This window comes from Malaclemys terrapin, chromosome 21, assembly GCF_027887155.1.
Source record: "Malaclemys terrapin pileata isolate rMalTer1 chromosome 21, rMalTer1.hap1, whole genome shotgun sequence".
In the NCBI taxonomy this organism is placed as follows: Eukaryota; Metazoa; Chordata; order Testudines; family Emydidae; genus Malaclemys; species Malaclemys terrapin.
This window is the reverse complement of record NC_071525.1, coordinates 1,028,207-1,050,080: the sequence shown is the minus strand read 5'-3', so window position 1 is coordinate 1,050,080 and position 21,874 is coordinate 1,028,207. Positions and strand designations below refer to the sequence as shown.

Below are 21,874 nucleotides of genomic sequence, written 5' to 3'. Positions count from 1 at the left end.
TTCATACATAGCTTTAAAAGCAGGGAGCAACCCCCACCTCCATCGCCGTAGCCAGAGCCCTGCGCCCCCCCGCCCCGTGCTAGGCCCAGAATTACCTGGAGATGAGGAATGTGACAAAGTGACATGGAGCTCCAGCCCCATAAACAGGCCTCTCCCGCCTGAGGGCGCCGCAAACCTCCGCCCGGCTCCAGCCCTGGGGTTTGCATTAGGGCTGTTTGCAGAGAAATCCCTACAGGAAGCATTTGCACCAGTGCCGGCCCCCAGCAATTGCCCAGCCGAGCCCCATGGGGGTTTCGTTTGTGCCACGCTCCGGGAAGCCTCCCATCGCCACGCTGTTTGTGCGAGCCCGGCTGACCCAGCCCTGCAGGAGCCGGACGGTGCCCAGACAGCATGGGGCACCCTGCACCCACTGGGGCAAATGACGTCCCCGAGCGCCGAGCCCCAGAGCAGGCAACAAACCAAGCCCAGCACCCCGGGGTGTCGTACGGTGCCCAGAGTGACGAGACTGAGGCAAAGCCAAGTGGGACACGAGCTACGGAGGCGGCTCTGTGGGGCACGCATGCCCCCCCCCAATCATATTCACACCCACAGTGATCACACACATAGTGATTGTATGCACCCCCATGCAGTGATCACACACACACACAGTGACCCATTGACATCTCTCTCTCTCTCTCTTTCACACACACACACACACACACACACACACACAGTGATTATATGCACACACAAACATACACAGACAGACACGCAGTGACCACATTGGCACACACACAGTGATCACACACCCACAGAGTGATCATACACACACATGCACACACTGAGTGATCACACACCCACACAGTGATCACACACACAGAGTGATTACACGCACAGACACACACAGTTATCACACGCAGACACGCTCCCCCCCACAGTGATCACCCACACACACGCACCCACCCACCCGGCTCTCACAGACGCGCATCCCCGCGAGCTCAGCCCCCTGCAGCCGGGGCCGCCCGCTCCATCGCGGCTCCCCAGCCCCGGGCAGGGCCGGTCCCCGCCCCGCCGCAGCCGCCCGGCGCTGGGAGCCGCCGGCCCGGGCCGCGCAGCGCAGGGGGGACGGACGCGGGCGGCTGCTGCGCGCAGGGGGCGGCGCACGGGGGCGGCGCAGGCAGCCGGGGTCTGAGCAGCGCCCGGAGCCGCCCCGCGCTCCCGCCGCCTCCAGCACCCGGGACAGAGCCGCGCAGGGGCCGGCGCAGCCGCTTCAGCACCGGGGACAGCGGCCGCTTCGCGCCGCTCTGCAGCCCCGGCCGCCCGGCTCCGGCCGGGCCATGTCCCGCCGCCGCTAGAGGATGCAGCCGCCGCCCGCCCCCATGGCCTCGCTCGTGTGCCTCCTCCTGCTCGGCCTCCTGAGAAGTAAGTGCCCGACGGGCCCCTGCGAGCCCGGGGCCGGGTGGGGGCCGAGCCCCTGCGAGCCCAGGTCCGAGGGGGGGGCGGGTCCCTGCAAGCCCGGGGCCGGGCCCCTGCGAGCCCGGGGCCGGGTGGGGGCCGAGCCCCTGCGAGCCCAGGTCCGAGGAGGGGGCGGGTCCCTGCAAGCCCGGGGCCGGGCCCCTGCGAGCCCGGGGCCGGGTGGGGGCCGGGTCCCTGCGAGCCCGGCGCCGGGTGGGGGCCGAGGCCCTGCGAGCCCGGCGCCGGGTGGGGGCCGAACCCCTGCGAGCCCGGCGCCGGGTGGGGACCGAGCCCCTGCGAGCCCCGGGCCGGGTGGGGACCGAGCCCCTGCGAGCCCGGCGCCGGGTGGGGGCCGAGCCCCTGCGAGCCCGGCGCCGGGTGGGGGCCGGGCCCCTGCGAGCCCGGGTCCGAGGGGGGGCCGGGCCGGCGCGGGGTGACCGGAGAGCCAGTGGGGAAATTGGGGGAGTTTGGGGGCGGGGGGAGCGTTGTGTGTATCAGACAAAGCCCCTAATATCGGGAGGGGCCGGCCAATAGCAGGACCCTGGTCCCACAGCTGCAGGGTGGCCATGAACGCGAGTCCCAACCCAGGAAGGAAGCCGAGCCCGGGGGTACCACGGGCCCCTTGGGGCTCACACTGATCGGCGCCGGGGCTGGGCCTTTCTCTCCCCTTCGTGCCCCCATCGGCGGCCGCTCATCGGCCCCACCTGCAGGCCGGGCCAAGGGGGGTTGCGCCTCTGCTCCCCGCCGGCTTCAGTTCTCAAAGGCAGGTTTGTTCCTAGCGGGTTAGTCCCATTTCTGCTGCCCCCAATGGGGGGGGGTCTCAGCTGGTGTAAGGGGCCATCGCTCCATGGATCTCCCCGGGCTCGATCGGTGCACCCGAGAACCGCTGCTCTCCGTAGCGCCTGCCTGTTGCTGAAGAGAATGGCTGCCCATGGATGGCCATTGGTCTTCCAAACCACCGACCGGGAGAATTGATTGTCAGGGAATATTTCCACTTCTAGGGGGTGTGTGTCTAGAGGGTGCAGACACACGCCCACAGATACACACACACTTACCCCAGACAGACACACACACACACTCACCCCAGACCCACAGATCCCACACACACTCACCCCTGAAACTCACCCCCAGACACACTCACCCCTGAAACTCACACACACACACACTCACCCCCAGACACACTCACCCCTGACATTCACACACGCACTCACCCCAGGCAACAATCCGCAGCAGGCCGGCTCTGTTCAGTTCGGCGCGACATCATATTAATTCCAGAGGAACAAGGGAGATTAGAAAAAGTCAAATGTCCCTTATTAGCCAGGCACTTCCACCCCCGCCCGCCCCCCACTTCAGATGGAGTTAGTGCTCAGATCCCACGGCACTGGCTGCCTGCCGGACAGACAGAGGCCGGGGTGAACAGAGATTTGAGAGCCAGAGAGACACTGTTTGGGCCTTTGCGTTGTGCCAGAGGCAGACTCCAGCTGTAGCTCTCGCAGTGCAGGGTGGTGCAGTGCGAACCGGGCGGGGTCAGCCCCAGACGTGTCCCCCCAGCTTTTCTGTACCATGCTGGTTGCTCAGCGTGATTTACTGCCCTGACTCCCCTGAGTCACCCACAGAGCCGGGGCCCCCCGGCGGTGACAGTGGGGTCTTTGTGACACGTCGCAGGCGTCCAGCCGTCAGGCCACACAGAGAGAAAAAGTTACTGACAAGTCCTGCCAGGCCAGGCTGCCGGGGGACTCTCCCATGTGGGGCCGACTTCGAATTCAATGATTTCCGAACCTGAGTCACCCCTGGCTGCCTTGTGCTGCAACAGAGACAGAGGTTTGGTTACGCTCCCAGAGCGGGTTATATCTTGCAGTGCTAAACACTCTCTTCTGGCTGTACATCGATTGTGTGTGCACATGTGTCCAGATTCTCAAAGGTGTCCAACACCCAGCACTCCCCAGCTGTGACCAAAGCACTGCTGGAAATCTGAGCCCCAGGTGTGTGGGGCTAGTTGTGTACACACCCATGCATGCACTTGGAATTGAACAGCCGGAAATGTAAAACTGAGAAAAGAAAGCTTTTTTTCACAATGCATATATAGTCTGTGGAACTCCCTGCCACAAGATATAACCGCACTGGAATGTTTAGCAGGATTGGATGCTGCGTTGGGTGATGACAGTAGCTGCCATTACATTAGACAGGATAAAAATAGTGCAGAAGGGCCCTAAACTCTTTTGCATGAGCCACCCGCTCACTGATGGGGGGCAGGGAAAACGTACTTCGCCTTTGGGAACCCCCCCCCCCCGCCTCCTGGAGTGTATTGCACCTTGGGACTCAGCTCTGTGGCTGTCAGGCGAGTGAGCAAGGCCGGTTGGGGATGGCAATTCCTATGTGTGTTGGGTGGCCGGATTGACCCCACTTCCTTCCACCCCAGGCCTTCTCACTCTGGTTCCCAGGGCTGGGGGCTCCTTGTTCCATTGCTGGAGGCTGGATTCTTGCCTGGCTCAGTGGGTCTGATCCAAAGTCCACTGCAGTCCATGAAAAAGCCCCCAGTGGCTTCCGTACGCTTTAGCTGGTCGAAGAGCACAGGCTGGTGCTACGAACAGGGCCCTGGGAGCCGCTGACTTGTTCCCCCTCAGCCTGCGGGGGAAGCTCTCCTGGGTGTGCGAGGGTTAATCCATTTCCAAGTGCTGCAGTGCTGAGTAGAACTGTTCTCCGAGAAGCAGCTGCACTTGCAGCTTGTTTCTGGAGTGAGACGATGGATGTCAAACCGACCTTCACCCCACCCCTGTGAAACATGAGTTCCTCCAGCATTACAGCCAAAAGGGTCTCCAAGAGCGTTACAGCCCACTCCACCCCACTAAAATGCGGCTGTGTCTGGGGCAGAGAGCAGCAGCCTAGTGCAGAGGGGAGGGGAAATTTGGTCTGAGGCCGCTGCTGCAAACCGTGTGCTTACAGAAATGTGCCGCAGGGACCAGCGAGGATCTGGGGGTTTAAGTTCTCACTCAATTCGCAGTAGAGCGGAAGGAACACAATTCATCTTGGAAGCGTGAAGGGCTGCGAGGCAGCTGCGGCTTGGGAGTGATTAGCTATTTCACACCTTGGAAATGAAGCCCAGGCCGTGCAGGGAGATTCCCCTCGCTCTGAGCCGCAGCTGACACAGACTAAGGGAACCCCAAGCCCTTTTTTAACCAGTGGAAACTTTTAGCTTAGCTGCAACAGACAGCATCCAGGAGCCCTGGGGACCTGGCGACCCCCAAAGCAGCCTGGAGATGCCCCTGGCTGAAATACGCCCTGTCTCACACCGTGTCCTTCCTGCTTGGCCCTGGACCGCCCAGGAGCAGAACCCTTCTGCTCTGCCCTTTCCTTCTGCAAACCCCCATCTGCTTCTCAAGCGACTTGCAGGCTGGCAGCAGCGAGGGCAGGGCTGAGCAAGATCGACCTCCTCCCCGCAGAACGCCACCGGCAAGGCCCTCCCGGCTCGCCTGAGGTTTCTGTTCCTTCCTCGGATCAATGGGAGATCTTGGGGCCGTTTATCTCCTGGGGTTTGACACCTGGGACCAAGGCCCCAGCTCGGGGAGGAGCTCCCAGATGCACTCGGGGGTGGCTAGGAAAAGTGCCCCCTTGCTGCTGGGCTTCGTTATGCACCTGCTGCTTCCCTCTGCGAGCCCCATCCTGCAGCCTGGCTCACACCACCGGCTTTGGTGGGACCAGCCAGCTCGCAGGATCGGGCCCGTCGCGTGACACAACACGGCCCCATGCAGGAGAAGCCGACTCACTCGGGAAGGGCCCAGCTGAGACCCTGGGGCGGGAGCAGGGCTCCCTAGGCCCCCCCCGAAGTCCCACTGTCCCTCATTGACCCTCTCTTTTACCCCAGCTGGCAACACTTGGGGGGGGGGGGGGCTGGAACAGGGCAGGGCCCTCAGACAGCCCCTGGGTGTTTGGCTGTATCCACTTAGCCTCTCACAGTCTCTCGTCCCTTCCCAGGTTTACCTTCCACCCCTCGGCCTGGGGCATGGGTGGCTCCGGCAGCGTCTCCTCCTCAGCTGGCCTGGCCCGGTTACCCTCAGTGCTAGGCAGGGCAACCTTCCCTCTGTGGCAGCGGCCGTCCCCTGGAAACTTTCCCCTGTTCAGCTCCTCCCGGCGGCGCAAGCCTTGCAGGTGCGCCTCGTTAGCGCACGCAGGCCTAGAGGAGCTCGTTAGCCTCCTCTCGCGCAGTGCGAGGGCAGGTCCCTTCCCAGATGCCCTGATTCCCTCCACTGCCTGGCCCATCCCCCTCGCTCCCCGGCAGGGCATTAGCCAGGGCCAGGCAGGCCAGAGGCTCTCAGATGAAGCCTGAGGGCTCAGTTCTCAGTGGCCCTGTCCCTGCGCGGGGGGGCAGGTGGCTTTAGGCATAAATAAGAGCAGCCTCAAGGCTCTTCTCCTCGGCTTCCCCTGTGGGCCCCTGGAAGCAGAGACGACCCAGAATGCAGTGCGCTCAGCCATGCCCGATCCACCCCCTCTGCCAAGGGCCTGGCTGGGGAGGTGCAGCGCCCCACACGGGGGAGTGTGATTCTGAGGGGGGCATTTCCACCCACTTTATGACTAGGGGCCGGTGACCCCTAGAGGGGAAAGGCCCCGTGTCCCATTCCCTGACCCCCCTGAGCCAGCCAGTCCCCACCCTGGGGCCAGATGGGAGTCGGTGACCCCTACAGGGGAAAGGTCCCATGTCTCATTCCCTGCCCCCCTGAGCCAACCAGTCCCCTGCCCCAGGGCTGGATCAGAGCTGGTGACCTCTACAGGGGAAAGGCCCCGTGTCCCATTCCCTGCCCCCCTGAGCCAGCCAGTCCCCGCCCCGGGGCCGGATGGGAGTCAGTGACCCCTACAGGGGAAAGGCCCCGTGTCCCATTCCCTGCCCCCCTGAGCCAGCCAGTCCCCGCCCTGGGGCCGGATGGGAGTCAGTGACCCCTACAGGGGAAAGGCCCCGTGTCCCATTCCCTGCCCCCCTGAGCCAGCCAGTCCCCGCCCTGGGGCCGGATGGGAGTCAGTGACCCCTACAGGGGAAAGGCCCCGTGTCCCATTCCCTGCCCCCCTGAGCCAGCCAGTCCCCGCCCTGGGGCCGGATGGGAGTCAGTGACCCCTACAGGGGAAAGGCCCCGTGTCCCATTCCCTGCCCCCCTGAGCCAGCCAGTCCCCGCCCTGGGGCCGGATGGGAGTCAGTGACCCCTACAGGGGAAAGGCCCCGTGTCCCATTCCCTGCCCCCCTGAGCCAGCCAGTCCCCGCCCTGGGGCCGGATGGGAGTCAGTGACCCCTACAGGGGAAAGGCCCCGTGTCCCATTCCCTGCCCCCCTGAGCCAGCCAGTCCCCGCCCTGGGGCCGGATGGGAGTCAGTGACCCCTACAGGGGAAAGGCCCCGTGTCCCATTCCCTGCCCCCCTGAGCCAGCCAGTCCCCGCCCTGGGGCCGGATGGGAGTCAGTGACCCCTACAGGGGAAAGGCCCCGTGTCCCATTCCCTGCCCCCCTGAGCCAGCCAGTCCCCGCCCTGGGGCCGGATGGGAGTCAGTGACCCCTACAGGGGAAAGGCCCCGTGTCCCAGTCCCTGCCCCCCTGAGCCAGCCAGTCCCCGCCCTGGGGCCGGATGGGAGTCAGTGACCCCTACAGGGGAAAGGCCCCGTGTCCCAGTCCCTGCCCCCCTGAGCCAGCCAGTCCCCGCCCTGGGGCCGGATGGGAGTCAGTGACCCCTACAGGGGAAAGGCCCCGTGTCCCAGTCCCTGCCCCCCTGAGCCAGCCAGTCCCCGCCCTGGGGCCGGATGGGAGTCAGTGACCCCTACAGGGGAAAGGCCCCGTGTCCCAGTCCCTGCCCCCCTGAGCCAGCCAGTCCCCGCCCTGGGGCCGGATGGGAGTCAGTGACCCCTACAGGGGAAAGGCCCCGTGTCCCAGTCCCTGCCCCCCTGAGCCAGCCAGTCCCCGCCCTGGGGCCGGATGGGAGTCGGTGACCCCTACAGGGGAAAGGCCCCGTGTCCCATTCCCTGCCCCCCTGAGCCAGCCAGTCCCCGCCCTGGGGCCGGATGGGAGTCGGTGACCCCTACAGGGGAAAGGCCCCGTGTCCCATTCCCTGCCCCCCTGAGCCAGCCAGTCCCCGCCCTGGGGCCGGATGGGAGTCAGTGACCCCTACAGGGGAAAGGCCCCGTGTCCCATTCCCTGCCCCCCTGAGCCAGCCAGTCCCCGCCCTGGGGCCGGATGGGAGTCAGTGACCCCTACAGGGGAAAGGCCCCGTGTCCCATTCCCTGCCCCCCTGAGCCAGCCAGTCCCCGCCCTGGGGCCGGATGGGAGTCAGTGACCCCTACAGGGGAAAGGCCCCGTGTCCCATTCCCTGCCCCCCTGAGCCAGCCAGTCCCCGCCCTGGGGCCGGATGGGAGTCAGTGACCCCTACAGGGGAAAGGCCCCGTGTCCCAGTCCCGATCCTCAGCCTCTCACGGACCAGCCCCCTGTCAGCACAGTCAGGGAAAACGAGTCTGACGAATGCAGTTTGTTTCTGTGCCCCTCCCCCCATCTCTGTCTGGAAAATGCATTTTCGGGCTTGGCATTGTCCCTGGATCGATATTTCAGAGCTCTCGGTATCAAGCCCTCGCTGCACTTTGCGGCCTGCCTGAGCCCCGGCCCAGACGCGGTTACACTGTCCGGAAACGCTGGTGTCGTGTCCTGGCTTCGGAGGGGAGCGTGATGGATTGTTAGCCAGCGGGGCGGGGGGCAGCTGAGCAGAGCCTTACCAAGGCTTGGACCGGGATGTCAGCTGGAAGGGGAGCGGCCGTGTGGCTTAGTGGCCTGCCCTAGCCCACTGGCCCGGCACTCGGAAGACGCGGGTTCCACGCCTGGCTCTGCTGGGGGACCTGGGGCAAGTCACTTACTGTCTCCATGCCTCAGTTTCCCCACCTATAAAATGATACTGGCCTCCTGTGCCAAGTGCTTTGAGATCTACACGGGGTGCAGCCATTCCCTCCAGCACCCAGCACCCAGCCCCGACCAGAGCTGCATCCCTCCCTGCCATTGTTCAGCTCCTGGGCCTGGGAGCTCGCCCTGCTCCCCCGCTGAGCTGCCATGCCCTCTAGGAGCGGGTGGCAGGAGGGGAGGAGGTGTCTCTAGTGCAGTGGGTGCTGGGTCTTACTTGCAGCCCTGCACTCACCCTCCAGCCCCCACAGGGCCAGCCCCAGAGCGAGCGCTGCACCCGGCAGGCCCCGGGCCTGCTGCCCCCCAGCTGAGAGGGGTTATTTTGAAACTCAGCAACGGCTGCACCCTTTGCAGCCTGGCTGGGAGGCAGTCGGGATCTGGCTGGGGCAGCTCCTGGTGGGGTGGGGCAGGCTGGAAGGGCAGGAGGAGCGGTGGATTGACACTGACAAGCAGGACTGGGACGAGGGGGGTGGGGTATGCAGAGCGACAGGCAACAAGGGAGGGCAGAGCTGGGCCCCTGGCTGGGGCAGCCCCCCTGCTCTGCCTCCCTCTCCCCTTCCCAGCAGGCTGGTGAGACCGGCCCCCTCAGCCCCACGTGGGGCAGGATGGAGCAGCTGAGGGGGGGATGCAGGCTGGGCCCCTTCAGCCATTGAGCCTGGTCCCCCGGGCTCTCCCCGCACGCCTGCTGGGGCTCCCGGAGCCGGCGACATGTCTCACAACAGGGGAGTGCCCGGGGAGGTGGCGCATGGATGGACAGACGGACACACCCATGGGCACAGGGAAGGTGGGAGGGTGAGGCAGAGCACGGGGCAGCCTCCGGACCAGAGCCAGCACTTGGCCCAAGCACCCCTGCAGCTGGGCCCTCCCCACCAGGCACTCACCCCTCTGCACGTTCCCCTCCCCCAGCAGCCCCCAGGCCCAGGCCCCACTCGCTGAGGCTCAGAATTGGGGCGGGGGGGACATCAGTGGCATGAGGCCTCCGCCCTGCCTGGCATCCCCCTGCCCGTGGTGAGCGTCTGCACTCACTGGGCCAAATCCCCCCCGGCGTAGCCCTGCTGCGGCTGGGTTCGGCTCCTTGGTGATTAGTGATAAGGCCGGAGCCGGCTGCACGGGCTGGCTACAAAGGCGGTGCGTAATGAGGGGCAGAGGGCCCGCGAGCACAGAGCTATCAGCTGCGTCCAGGAGGCAGCAAGATGAGACGGTGCCCGAGCGCCAGCCCCAGAATCCTCCGCAGGCCCTGACCCCGCGGGCGAGGCTCATTACAGGCCCTTTGAAGCGGCCTGTCAATCACCGGCGCCTTCATCCCCAAGGACGGGCGGGCGCCGAGCTGCTCTGGGGACGAGCGTCCCAAGAAGCCAGGGCTCTGGCCTGGCTCAGACAGGAGGCTGGGGGCTGATGGGACGGGATCCTTGTGCACATGCAGGCGGCCATTCCCAGCCATGGGGCTCTGAGCACAGGGCACTGGGGGGGCTGTAGAATAACCCCCATTTCTTGCTGTCTGTCTGTAGGTCTGCTTCCTCTCTGTGTGTCTGTCTTAGCTGCAAGACCCACTATCGCAGTTATATTAATAGGTCACATTTCTAACTCCCCTTTCACCCCAAACTGCTTTACAGACTGAGAGAGGGAACTGGTCACCCAGCACCGAGATGCAGCCACCTCTGAGGTGAGGTGCGGGGGCTGGTTATCCAGGGATTTCTCACCCAGCACCCAGATGCAGCTGCCTCTGGGGTGGGGCATGAGGGCTGTTTAACAGCCACACAGCAACGCTGCTAAGAGTTTGACAGGAAAGGCAAATCCTGTATCTAAGGGAGCCTGTCGGGCAGTTTAGGGAGGGTGAACATCACACCCCACACTGAGATTTGGCCGGGACACCAGGGGTCACACCCTGCCGCTCACTGAAAACTGCTTGGACCGTTACCCCTCCACGCCCGGCCCTCCCCGAGTGGGGCTGGTGACGAGGGGGCTGGGCCCCAAGATGGGCTGAAGGGCCCCCATAGCTGGAACGAACCCTCCACGGGAACAGCCTGCTCCCCCCCCCACGAGCCGGAGCCTCTGCCCACAGCACAGGGAGGCGGGTGTATGTCCCTGGGCTGCAGAGCGGCCGTGGGGGCAGGGGGTGGGGGGCAGGGAGAGGTGGGGGACTTGGGCGTAGGAATTGCGGGGTGTCGGGGGGGCGGTTCCAAGCTCTCTGCTCAGACACTTTCTGCAGCATTGTTTAGCACTTTGCAGACAATGCAGGGCGGGCTGGGCCTGTCTCTGTCCAGCACTCTCGGAGCGGGGTGGGGGGTACAAACAGGTGTTGCCTGTTCACCCCCAGTAAGCAACCAGGTCCTTTGAAAGGCCACTCAGCCCCCTCCCTCCTTCTAGGGGGGCGAGCCCCAGGGGCCGGGTGTTGCGGAGTGTGGGGGAGTTAGGGCCCTGCACCCCTCTTCCCGAGATTCACTGCGACTCTCAACCAGCCAGTAAAGCAGAAGGTTTATTTAAGGACAGGAACACCGTCTCAAGCAGAGCGTGTAGGTACGACCAGACCCCCTCAATTAGGTCCCTCTGGGAGGTTCAGGGAGCTTAGACCCCAGCTTGGGGTTCCCTGCGTTGCACCACCCAGCCCCAACGGAAACTAAACTCAAAACTCCTCCCGCTGCTCCTCTCCTTTGTTCAGTCTCCCGGGCAGAAGGTGTTAATTCTCCCCACCCCCGTTCCTGGCTCAGGTTACAGCTCAGGTAGCTTCCTTCAAGGGAAGTCCCCCCTCCTCACTGCAATCCCCCTGCAACATTCCCAGGTCAAATCTGCCCTGCTCCCTGCTCCGTCACACCGGGTTAGCCTAGAGGGGCCAGCCATTGGTGCATTGTAACTACCGAGAGAGACGGGTGGCTGCCCTTGTCCCTGCCCCAGCCATGCCAGGATCAGAGTGTGCTGCTGCCAGGCTCGGAGTGGTCTCTCCCCCGCCCCACCACAGCCTTCAGGGGCTGCCCCATGGCGGGTGGATCCTGCAGGCTCAGCGGTGTGGGTCGTGCTCCTGGCTGATCAAACTGTCAGGGCTCTTCCTGGCAGGGGCCCAAGGGCAGTGCCCAGCACTTGGCGGGGGTCCCGTCCCTCGGGGCAGCGGGGGTATGGCCACCACACTCGGACTGAGCTGGGAGCCCCCTGCCTGCTGGGCTGGGCGAGCCGGGCGTTAGGCCCCCCAGGCACCCGAACGAGCCCATCTCGGAGCTGGTGGTTGACATTCCAGCAGCCGCGACTTCGCTGGACCCTTCTCCAGACGCTGCAGCTGGGATCCCCGCCCCCTGGGCCGCAGCTGGGAGCTGGGGAGGGAGGAATATTTGGGGCCAGACCAGCGGCTCAGTTCCCACTGGCAGGACCTGGCCAGTGGGTGTGGGGCAGGCCAGGCTGGGAGGGGTGTTGTGTGGGGACAAGGAGGCTGGGTACTGGGGTCTCACCCCTTTGTCCCCCCCTTGCCTTCAGGAAGCCTGGGCACCGACACGGAGGAGCGGCTGGTTGAGCACCTCCTGGACCCATCCCGCTACAACAAGCTGATCCGCCCGGCCACCAACGGCTCGGAGCTGGTGACCGTGCAGCTCATGGTGTCGCTGGCCCAGCTCATCAGTGTGGTGAGTTTGCTGGGTCTGTGGCACAGCGCGGGGTTCACACCTGCTGCCCTGGGCAGAGACCGAGTGCTGGAGGGGTGAAGGCACTTGGCATGGGGGGGGCTGTGCTGAGCGTAAGTCTCACGCCAGTCACGGGCTGCAAACACCCCCGTACAGGCACGCGTGTGTGTAGCCCCCTCGCACGGGGACACGCCAGTGCGTGTGCACCCCCGTGCGCAGGGAGACGCTGGCTCGCTGTGCACACTCGTGCATTTGCACGCAGGTATACACACGCACACGCTCAATGGCCTGCGTCTGGCCCAGCCAGCACAGGAGGCTCCGGCGCTGCTGGGGGGCGCTGGGGGCCGGGCTGCACCGCGTGGGGGGAGGGGGTGCGGTTTGACCTCTCCGAGCTCTCTCTGCCTGGCTGCCCCTGCCCATAGCGGCCAGCCCCAGCCCTGCCGTCTGCCCCCACGCCCTGCTGAGGGCTGGGCCTACCTCCCCGTTGTGCCCGACCCTGCTAACGCCGCCTCGGTCCTGTTTGCAGCACGAGCGGGAGCAGATCATGACGACCAACGTGTGGCTGACACAGGTGAGACGCCTGGCGTGGGGTAGGATGGGGGTCACCCCTTCCCCTGGACAGCTCACTCTGCCCCCACTGCGCTGCATCCCCCATACACCCTCCCCCCCAACTTCCTGCCTGCTCCAGAAACAAAGGGAGGGAGGGTCCCGACCCTACGCCGGACAGGAATCTCCCCCCAGCCACGCCCTGGCCTGAGGTCCAGGCCGCTTGCGGGGGCATGCAGGCACTCGGGTGGGGGGAGCGCCAGCCTGGGCGTCCCTCCCATCGCCCCAGAGCTGGGGCTGCAGAACCCGGGCCAGTTGGGTGGCAGAGGCAGGGCTGGGCAGAGCCGGTTGGGCGACAGGAGCAGGGCAGAGCTGGTTGGGCGGCAGGGGCAGGGGTAGGGGCTGGTTGGGCAGCAGGAGCAGGGCAGGGCCGGTTGGGTGGCAGGGGCCGGGTAGGGCCGGTTGGGCGGCAGGGCTGGTTGGGCAGCAGGGGAAGGGTGGGGCCGGTTGGGCGGCAGGGGAAGGGCCGGGCGGGGCCAGTTGGGCGGCAGGGGCAGGGCAGGGCCAGTTGGGTGGCAGGACCGGGCAGGGCTGGTTGGGCGGCAGGGGCTGGTTAGGGCTGGTTGGGCAGTGGGGGAAGGGCCGGTTGGGCGGCAGGGGCCAGGCAGGACCGGTTGGGCGGCAGGGGCTGGGAAGGGCTGGTTGGGCGGCAAGGGAAGGGCTGGTTGGGCGGCAGGGGAAGGGGCGGGCGGGACCGATTGGGCGGTGGGGGCTGGGCACGTCTGGTTGGGCGGCAGGGGAAGGGCTGGTTGGGCGGCAGGGGAAGGGGCAGGCGGGACCGGTTGGGCGGCAGGGGAAGGGCCGGTTGGGCGGCAGGGGAAGGGCCAGTTGGGCGGCAGGGGAAGGGGCAGGCGGGACCGGTTGGGCGGCAGGGGCTGGGCAGGGCCGGTTGGGCGGCAGGGGCCGGGCAGGGCCGGTTGGGCGGCAGGGGAAGGGCTGGTTGGGCGGCAGGGGCTGGGCAGGGCCGGTTGGGCGGCAGGGGAAGGGCTGGTTGGGCGGCAGGGGCTGGGCAGGGCCGGTTGGGCGGCAGGGGAAGGGCTGGTTGGGCGGCAGGGGCTGGGCAGGGCCGGTTGGGCGGCAGGGGAAGGGCTGGGCAGGTGCTGAGGCCCTGCCGTGCTCTCCGCAGGAGTGGGAGGATTACCGCCTCACCTGGAAGCCAGGGGACTTTGACAACATGCGGAAGGTGCGCCTGCCCTCCAAGCACATCTGGCTGCCGGACGTCGTCCTCTACAACAAGTAGGTGCCACTGTCCCCGTCCCCCAGCAGCTCCAGCCTCTATCCCAGCCTCTGGGCCCACTCGCTTTGGCTGAGGGTCCTGCCCAGAGCGGGCTTGGTCTGATCTGTGGGGGAACCTCAGGGGTGGGACGCGGGTCCCCTGTGGGAAGAGGCAACATCTTGTTCCCCCGCTCTCAGCCGTGCCAGATCCCAGCAGCTCCACCCAGACCCACAGAGGAGCTGTTCCTGCCCCACCCCCAGGAGCTGGGAACCCAGTTGGGTGTTTTCCACCCCTACCCTCAGCTCCCGGCGGCTGCTGCCCGGGGGGATGGAGCCCGGCTCCACTGGGCTGGTGGGCAGAACAGTCCTGGTGGGGCGTGAGATCCCTGCCGCCTGACGGCCCTTCTCCTGCTCCCCAGTGCCGACGGGATGTACGAGGTCTCCTTCTACTCCAACGCGGTGGTCTCCTACGACGGCAGCATCTTCTGGCTGCCCCCGGCCATCTACAAGAGCGCCTGCAAGATCGAGGTCAAGCACTTCCCCTTCGACCAGCAGAACTGCACCATGAAGTTCCGCTCCTGGACCTACGACCGGACGGAGATCGACCTGGTGTTGAAGAGCGACGTGGCCAGCCTGGACGACTTCACGCCCAGCGGCGAGTGGGACATCATCGCCCTGCCGGGGCGGCGGAACGAGAACCCTGACGACTCCACCTACGTGGACATCACCTACGACTTCATCATCCGCCGCAAGCCGCTCTTCTACACCATCAACCTCATCATCCCCTGCATCCTCATCACCTCACTGGCCATCCTGGTCTTCTACCTGCCCTCCGACTGCGGTGAGAAGATGACACTCTGCATCTCCGTGTTGCTGGCCCTCACCGTCTTCCTGCTGCTCATCTCCAAGATCGTGCCGCCCACCTCGCTGGACGTGCCGCTGGTGGGCAAGTACCTGATGTTCACCATGGTGCTGGTGACCTTCTCCATCGTCACCAGCGTGTGTGTGCTCAACGTGCACCACCGCTCGCCCACCACCCACACCATGCCGCCCTGGGTCAAGGTGGTCTTCCTGGACAAGCTGCCCACCGTCCTCTTCATGAAGCAGCCGCGCCAGAACTGTGCCCGCCAGCGGCTGCGCCAGCGCCGGCAGAACCAGGAGCGGGCTAGCAGCAGCTTCTACCTGCGGGAGAGCGCCCGCTCCTGCACCTGCTTTGCCAACCAGGCCACCATCCAGAAGTTCGGTGCGGGGGGCGGCCGGCAGTTCACCGAGGCGGCTGACAGCGCCAATGGCTACCGGGAGCGGCAGGGGCAGGCCCCGGCGCCCAGCCAGCAGTGCTGCTGTGGGGTGGAGGAGGCGGTGGATGGGGTGCGCTTCATCGCAGACCACATGAGGAGCGAGGACGACGACCAGAGCGTGAGTCGGGGGAGCTGGCGGAGGCAGAGAGGGAAGGTTTGGGGCGGGAGGGTGTGCAAGGGGGAATGGACACGTCTGTGTGCTGGTGCACAATCACCCATGGAAGGCTGCGTGTGTGTACGTGGTGCACACACAGCCGGGATTGTGTGCAGGCGGCTGTGTGCAAGCCGGTGTGTGTGTGTGTGTGTGTGTGTATACAAAAGCACACGTGTCCCTGGCACTGCCCGCCCCATCCCTGTGCATGTTGGTTTCTTTTGCTGGCCCCGCTGCTGGCCAGGGGCTCTGCTCCGTGGCGGTGTGAAGTGTTACCTGGGCACATGCGTGGCCACGGAGGGTGGGCTCAGGCCTGAGCATGGACCAGTCCTGCCTCAGACGTGCTGGGCTCCCTCTGCCCCCTTTGCTGCCGAGCCTGGGGCAGAGACAGCATGGTAAACCCACCTGCTCAGAGCAGGTCTCTGCACCGGCCTCTCCCCAGCTGTGATGGGCAACGTTCATCCCTGGAGTCAGCCAAGGTCCCCCAGGGAGGTGGTGAAAGCGCTGTGCCCCCAGCCCGCAGTGTCACGGTACCCCAGGCAGTACAACAGCCTCCTTCGACTCCCGCGCCTGGTGCTCAGCAGGGTGGACCCTCTGCCCTGGGGTACAGGGGAGACCCCCCAACTTCCACCCCTCTGCGGGGGAGGGGGTGTCAACCATAATTCACCTAAAGGTTTGCACAGGAGCACTGCCAAATTCTCACGAGCCCTGCAGGGACCATCAGCGCGGTGTGCCCACGCCCCGGTCCCCTGCTGTGCTGTGCTTGGGGGCCTGGAGGGAGGCGACCCGGGCAGGGCGCAGCTTTAGTGCCAAGGGGGCGGCAGTCGGAGCTTCCCTCTCCTCCCAGCCCGGCCTGCAGGACTGGCGGGAAGGCGCCGGCCCTGAGCTCTCAACGCAAATGGCAAGGTCCAAAATCAATATCCTCCTTCTGCTCGGCTGGGCCCCGTGGAAAGCCCATGAAATATTCATGGGAGATGCAGGCAGGGGGCAGGGAAGCTGGCTGTGTCTGTGGGGTTCCTGCCAACACCCAGAGGGTGGGGGCTTCTGAAATGCAAATATGCCAAGTGCCGGGGTAACCCTGCGGCTGGATTCCAGCAGGCCCAGCCCCTCGCCCCCCATCCCTTCCTCCTGGGCCTTGCCAGACTGTCAGCACCTGCCCCAGCCAGGCCCTGCTTTCGGAGTTGCTATAGTAACCAGAACTGTCTCATAGGAGAGCAGCCCAGGACTTGGGCAGCACCGGGAGGCTGCAGGTTTTGGATGAGGGGTGGGCGGGAGAGATCCAGGGAGGGGCCCAGCTCAGAGGGGCTCCGGCCCACGTCGCAGCACGGTGCCTAGTCTGAGATTCGGGGAGTCGGGGAGACGCGGGCGGGGCGGGCCTGGCCTGGCCGGGGAGCTCTAGGCCCCTGTGGCTTTGCAAGGGGAGGTGGGATTGAGACGAGCAGAGCCGCGTGTACGAGGGTAGCCCAGGGGCGCGTGCGCTGCAGGTGGGGAGCGTGGGGCGTTGGCAGAGCGGTGGGGGGGATGCCAGCGCAGCCCTTGCTGTGTAGCCCACGGGGCGAGTTCCACATTCCTGGAACGATCCCTACTTTACAGAGGGGACCAGAGAGGCCTCCGCAGGGGAAGTCACTGCCTGGAAGTCACGTGGCAGGTCCAGGGCAGAGGTGGCCGTGCCCAGAGCTACCCAGCGCTGAGGCCACCTGCTCCTGCCACGTGGCTGCACTGTCTCCGCCTGGGCCTGGCTCGCCGTTAGCCAGGGCACGCAGCTCGGCCTCCCTTAGCACAAATCCAGCCCAGGGGAGGAAGCTGCCGGTCCCAGGGCCTGGTGGAAGTGAAGGTGAATGGCGGTTACCGGGCTCCTCTCCGCCCTGCCTCCAGCACATGCTGATTTTCGGGTCTTGCCGCGATCTCTAGGCAGCGGAATTAATTCGGTCCCTGCCTGTCCCTCCTCCAAGCTGCGTGGAGGTCCCATCTGTCGCGTCCCAGCCAGGCTCCCTGCGAAGCCGATGCTGTTGGCCAAGGATAGCAATGAGAGCAAGACTCAGGCATGAAACTGCTCCCTCCCAGACCCATAGCAAGAGGGGCAAGTGGCACAGAACAGGAGCGCCTGGCCAGGCCTAAATGCTGCCGTACGGGCAGGGGCGAGACAGGCAGCTTGCACGGATGGGGAGGGAGCCGAGTTCAGATCCCCCTGTGGGGCAGCATGTTGTGCATCTGCTGCTGACCCGCCCAAGCCCCACCAGATGGAGAGGTGCCCAGATACCATAGTGATGGGGGCACCAGAGAGGCCCCGGATCCACGGGCTGACGTGCGAGCTTTCTGAGAGAGGAGTGGGCGATCAGACACAGAAGGGAGATCGCTCTCGGGGCCGTTCCTCCCTCTCCCGCCCACGGGCAGGGCAGTGACACAGACAAAGGGCTCTTTGGGGCCCGATTCACTCCTCCCAGGAGTCCTGACGCCCAGGTCCACACGCTGCCCTGGGCCGCCCGCTCCCGGCCCAGGCTTCGTGGGAGCGAGACTGACACAGCACCTTCCAGGTGCTCCCGGAGCGCGTCTCTCCCGGTCTCGTTTAACCTGTTCCTGGCCGCACAGGGCTGCGCTCTGGGCCCATTCCTGGGGCTGAGTCTCTGTGTTAACCCAGCTGTGGCCTGCCGGGCAGAGTCTGAGGCCATCCCTGCAGCAGCTGGCTCGGAAGCAGAGGGGACAAGTGTCACCGAGTGTGGGGGGACACAAGGCCCTGCACCCCCGGCTTCCTGCGATTCCCCATGACTCTCAGCCAGCCAGTAAAGTAGAAGGTTTATTTCGAAGACAGGAACACAGTCCAAGACAGGTCTTGCAGGCACAGACAACAGGACCCCTTTAGTTAGGTCCATCTTGGGGTCCCAGGAGCACCACAGCCCCATTGGGGGAGGGGGGGGGCAGAGACCCATCTGGGTTTCCTCCATTACCAGCCAGCTCCTGAAACTCTCCCTCCCCCCGCGTCTCCTCCCCCAGCCTTTCTCCTGGGCAAAGGTGGCACCTGGCCTCTAACCCCTTCCTGGGTTCTCATGTTACATGCTCAGGTATCTTCCCTTGGCCAATCTCCCATCCCCCCATGCAGACCATCCTAGCCACACTCCCCTGCCTTCCCAGCCAACACTCCCCACTCCGCATTCAAAGGCCACATTAAGAACAGTCCCAGTTCGTCACAACAAGCCAGCCCGGGGGCAGCAGGCCTGGCCCCTGGTGCTGCTGCTGGGCTCGGGGGCCCAGGTGGGTTGATGGGGAAGGAGGTTTGGCAGGAGCGAGGGCGGAGGCTGGACTAGCACCATGTAAGCGCCCTGTCCTCGAGCCTCTGCCTTGATGGGATTGACGCTCCTCAACCACACGCAGCTCGGCCCTGGCCCCATTTCCTCGCGCCGCCTTGGGTCAGTGTGTGGGGCGGGGTGGGCGGCCGTGCCCCGGATTCTGAACAGGCCGTCTCCTTCCAGGTGAGCGAGGACTGGAAATACGTGGCCATGGTGATCGACCGCCTCTTCCTGTGGATCTTCGTCTTCGTCTGCGTCTTCGGGACCATCGGCATGTTCCTCCAGCCGCTGTTCCAGAACTACGCCACCACCTCCCTGCTGCAGCTCAACCACGGCCCGCCCAGCTCCAAATAGGGCTGGGGGACGGCCGGCAGCCCTGCCCCGTGCGCGTGGAGCCATCACCCCACGACAAAGACAGGGGCCTGGCGCGCGTGACTGGAGCACGCAGGCCCGGGGGAGTCCGGGGAGGGGGGTCTCAGGGCCTTGCTGCTGTTTTCAGTCCTGGCTCCCGCTGCTGGGGGGGGAGGGGGCACGTCCGCCCCATTGAGAGCAAAGCCCCAGGAGCTGATGGAGGAGACAGGCCGGGAGCAGCTCGAGGTGCCCCGGCCCTTCCTGGGAGGGACAGCACTGCTCCAGCAACTGCGCTTGGGGGTCAAGGAGGGCTTCCCTCCCCCCAGATAGATTAGCAAGGCCAAACAGTCCCCACAGTAGTGCGGCATGAGCGAAGCGGGGCCGTGGATCTCTGCCAGGTGCATGCGGCCAGGGGCAGGGCTGGCTGGGGGTGAACATGCCCCAGAAACGTCCTCTGGACTGAGCCCAGAGCCCGTCACTGCATTCAGCCAACTGTGTCCCTGGAAGCTCGGGAGGGTGGGGGGCGCTGCCCGGGGCAGCCTCAGATGTCCGCTGCTGCTTCCAATGTCACCGCAGCCCAATAAATAATCACACGGACTCGGGGGGAGGGGGAATTTGTTTAAAACTTGGTTTAATTTGACCCCCTTTTTATTTCTAAGCCACCCTCATCATGGGGCGCCCCAGAGCAGGGGAGAGGCAGGGCCGGGAGGGCACAAGGGCTGCAGATCTCCAGGTGGGCTGGGAACTTTAACACGGGGGAAGAGCAGCGTCCCTGTCTCGTTGTGATTTACACACTTAACACCAGAGCGCACGTGGGGCCACTGCACCTGGCCATGCCCCGGCGAGGGCTCTTGTGCCACCGCAGATCACGCTCGGGCTGCACCAGGCTGCTGCGTCAGTGCCAATGCCGGTGGAAGATGTCAGTGAAACACGGGCGCGAACGTGCAGCAAAGCTGGATTCCACCAGCGTCCTAGAGGGTGTTAAAGTGCCACGTGCTGCGAAGCGGCGCACGGGGCAAAGGGGAGCCAGGTTCAGCTGATGCCACTGGGACTCCCGTGGAGCGAGAGTGATTATTACAGCCACGAGCCAGCTCGATCGAGATCCTTGCAGACACACCCAGGAGTCGCCCGTGGCCCCAGTTTCCCTCTGCAAGACTCCGAGGGTGGCTTGTCAGATCTCAGTATTACTATCAGTCCGTGGGTGAAAGCTCCCACTGCCTGTTCCTTCTGCCAGAGCCCTAGGGCCGTCCCCTCCCGGGTTCCAGCTCTGCGGGGGGCGAGAGGCAGCAGATACAGCCGCAGCTCGATTAGGAACCATGTCCAGGCCCCTGGCTGGTGCCCTGGAGCGGATGTGGGGTGGAGGGAGATGGACAGTGCATGTGCAGAATGGAAACCCAAGGCCAGTGCCGCAGTCCCTGGGCAGGCAAGAATTTGCCTCCCCGGGGGAAATTTGAAATCAAGCATCTCCTATAAATAGCGCTAATCCTCCAGGCTGTGTGGAAGGGCAGCACGGAGCAGAGGGACAGACTGAGCACATCCCGCTGCTGCAAGTCTTGCTCCGTAAACAATCCCAGCCAGTCATTTCTCAGCTTTCCCTCCAGCCAGGCATAGAGGGTCCCGGCCTGCTCCCGAAGGGCCAGCCGCTGGTAAATGGCCACTTACACTGCACCCGCTTTGCCCTCCAGGGGGAGCGGGACTAGATTTGAGGGGTATTTCAAATCTAAAGCTGGTTGAGGCTGGAACTGCCGTGGCAGATGAGCCCCCGCGGGCCGGAGACCACTGGGCGGTCAGGATCACGGTCCCACCCCCTGACCGCTCAGCCCCGGGCTCTGCCGCAGAGCAGATCAGGCACAAACCCGTTCCTGCCTTTGCCCGGTGGTAGAATCCGAAGTCTTGGGGCTCAGCCGGAGCAGAGCTCTGCGGTGCCAGCCTAGCGGTCGGGGGCGGGATGGCTCAGAGCGGGAATCCAGCCCCACCTCCGGCTGCAGCACAGCGCCTTGGCCCACGCCGGGAGAGAGACGGCAGCGGCACTAGGCAGCCAGGTGGGATGCTGCCTCCATGTGCCCTAGACTGGATGCACGAAGGCAGCTCCCGTTCTCTGCCTACTCCCGCCCCTTTGCTTTAAACGGCGGATCAGTCACGCTGTTGGGTTCTACTTCTAACTCCCCCCTCCCGCCCCCCAGACACGGGAGGGGGCAGTACCAAGTCTTTACTCACCGGGTGCGTAACAGGGTCCCTTCATACCATGCAATGGGCGGCGGGCAGGGTGAGCTCTGCTCGGGCAGCAGCTGGGCGCTTCGAAGGAGTCTCTTTAGCCCCTTTGCATCATGTTTTCACCGAGTCATTTTCAAGTCCCCCTTTACTTAGCTGTGAAGGCACCTGGTTTCCCAGTGGTTAGTGGGACCCCATTAAAAATACAAGAGTGGCTGCTGGGCGGCCACGAGGCAAAACCCTACGGCAGAGCAATAGCCGTGGGCCCTGCAGGGGGGTTGAGTGACACCTGCTCCAGTTGGCTGGGACCAGGAGACCCAGATGTCAGCCGAGTTTTGCTGTTTTCCTTGGTTTTCAAAATGGCCTAAGCGTCCATCCCTGGCACTACACCTTGCACGGCTGGTCACCAGCATCTCCGTGCTGCTCCGAGCAAAGCGAGAGCCAACGGTGCTCCAGGCCGGGGTCTGTTTCGAAGGGGGGCTGTAACTGTTCTGACATGTAATAAAACCGCTCTTGGGCAGGACAGTCTGTGTCTTAAAAAAGCTTGAGCTCAAATGGAACAGGAACCTGGGCTACGGGGCTGCGCTGGGCAGATGCTGCCCTCCCCAGGAAGGTCAGTCAGCCACGGCACCTCGTGGAGACGTCTTTGAGCGGAGCACGTTAGCAGCACTATGAAACCCACAGAGCTGCGACTCACACGGTCAGAGCTGTCTGGCCAAGGGAGCTCCTTCAAGTCTAGCTGGGGGGCTGCCTGACAAGGCTCCATGCCCCAAGGGCCCTGGGCTCGCCCACTGGCCCTGCTCTGG

The 21,874-nt window shown here is 65.0% G+C and overlaps 1 protein-coding gene across 1 annotated transcript; it reads left to right on the top strand.

Moving 5' to 3' along the window:
* The first annotated feature begins 1,166 nt into the window (after positions 1-1,166).
* On the top strand, positions 1,167-21,593 carry CHRNB2 (cholinergic receptor nicotinic beta 2 subunit). The gene is made up of 6 exons (XM_054010367.1): positions 1,167-1,401; positions 11,810-11,955; positions 12,479-12,523; positions 13,685-13,794; positions 14,193-15,189; positions 18,690-21,593. Exons 1-6 carry the CDS (start codon positions 1,338-1,340, stop codon positions 18,858-18,860), a joined length of 1,533 nt encoding a protein of 510 aa, XP_053866342.1. The 5' UTR covers positions 1,167-1,337; the 3' UTR covers positions 18,861-21,593.
* Positions 21,594-21,874: the final 281 nt, after the last annotated feature.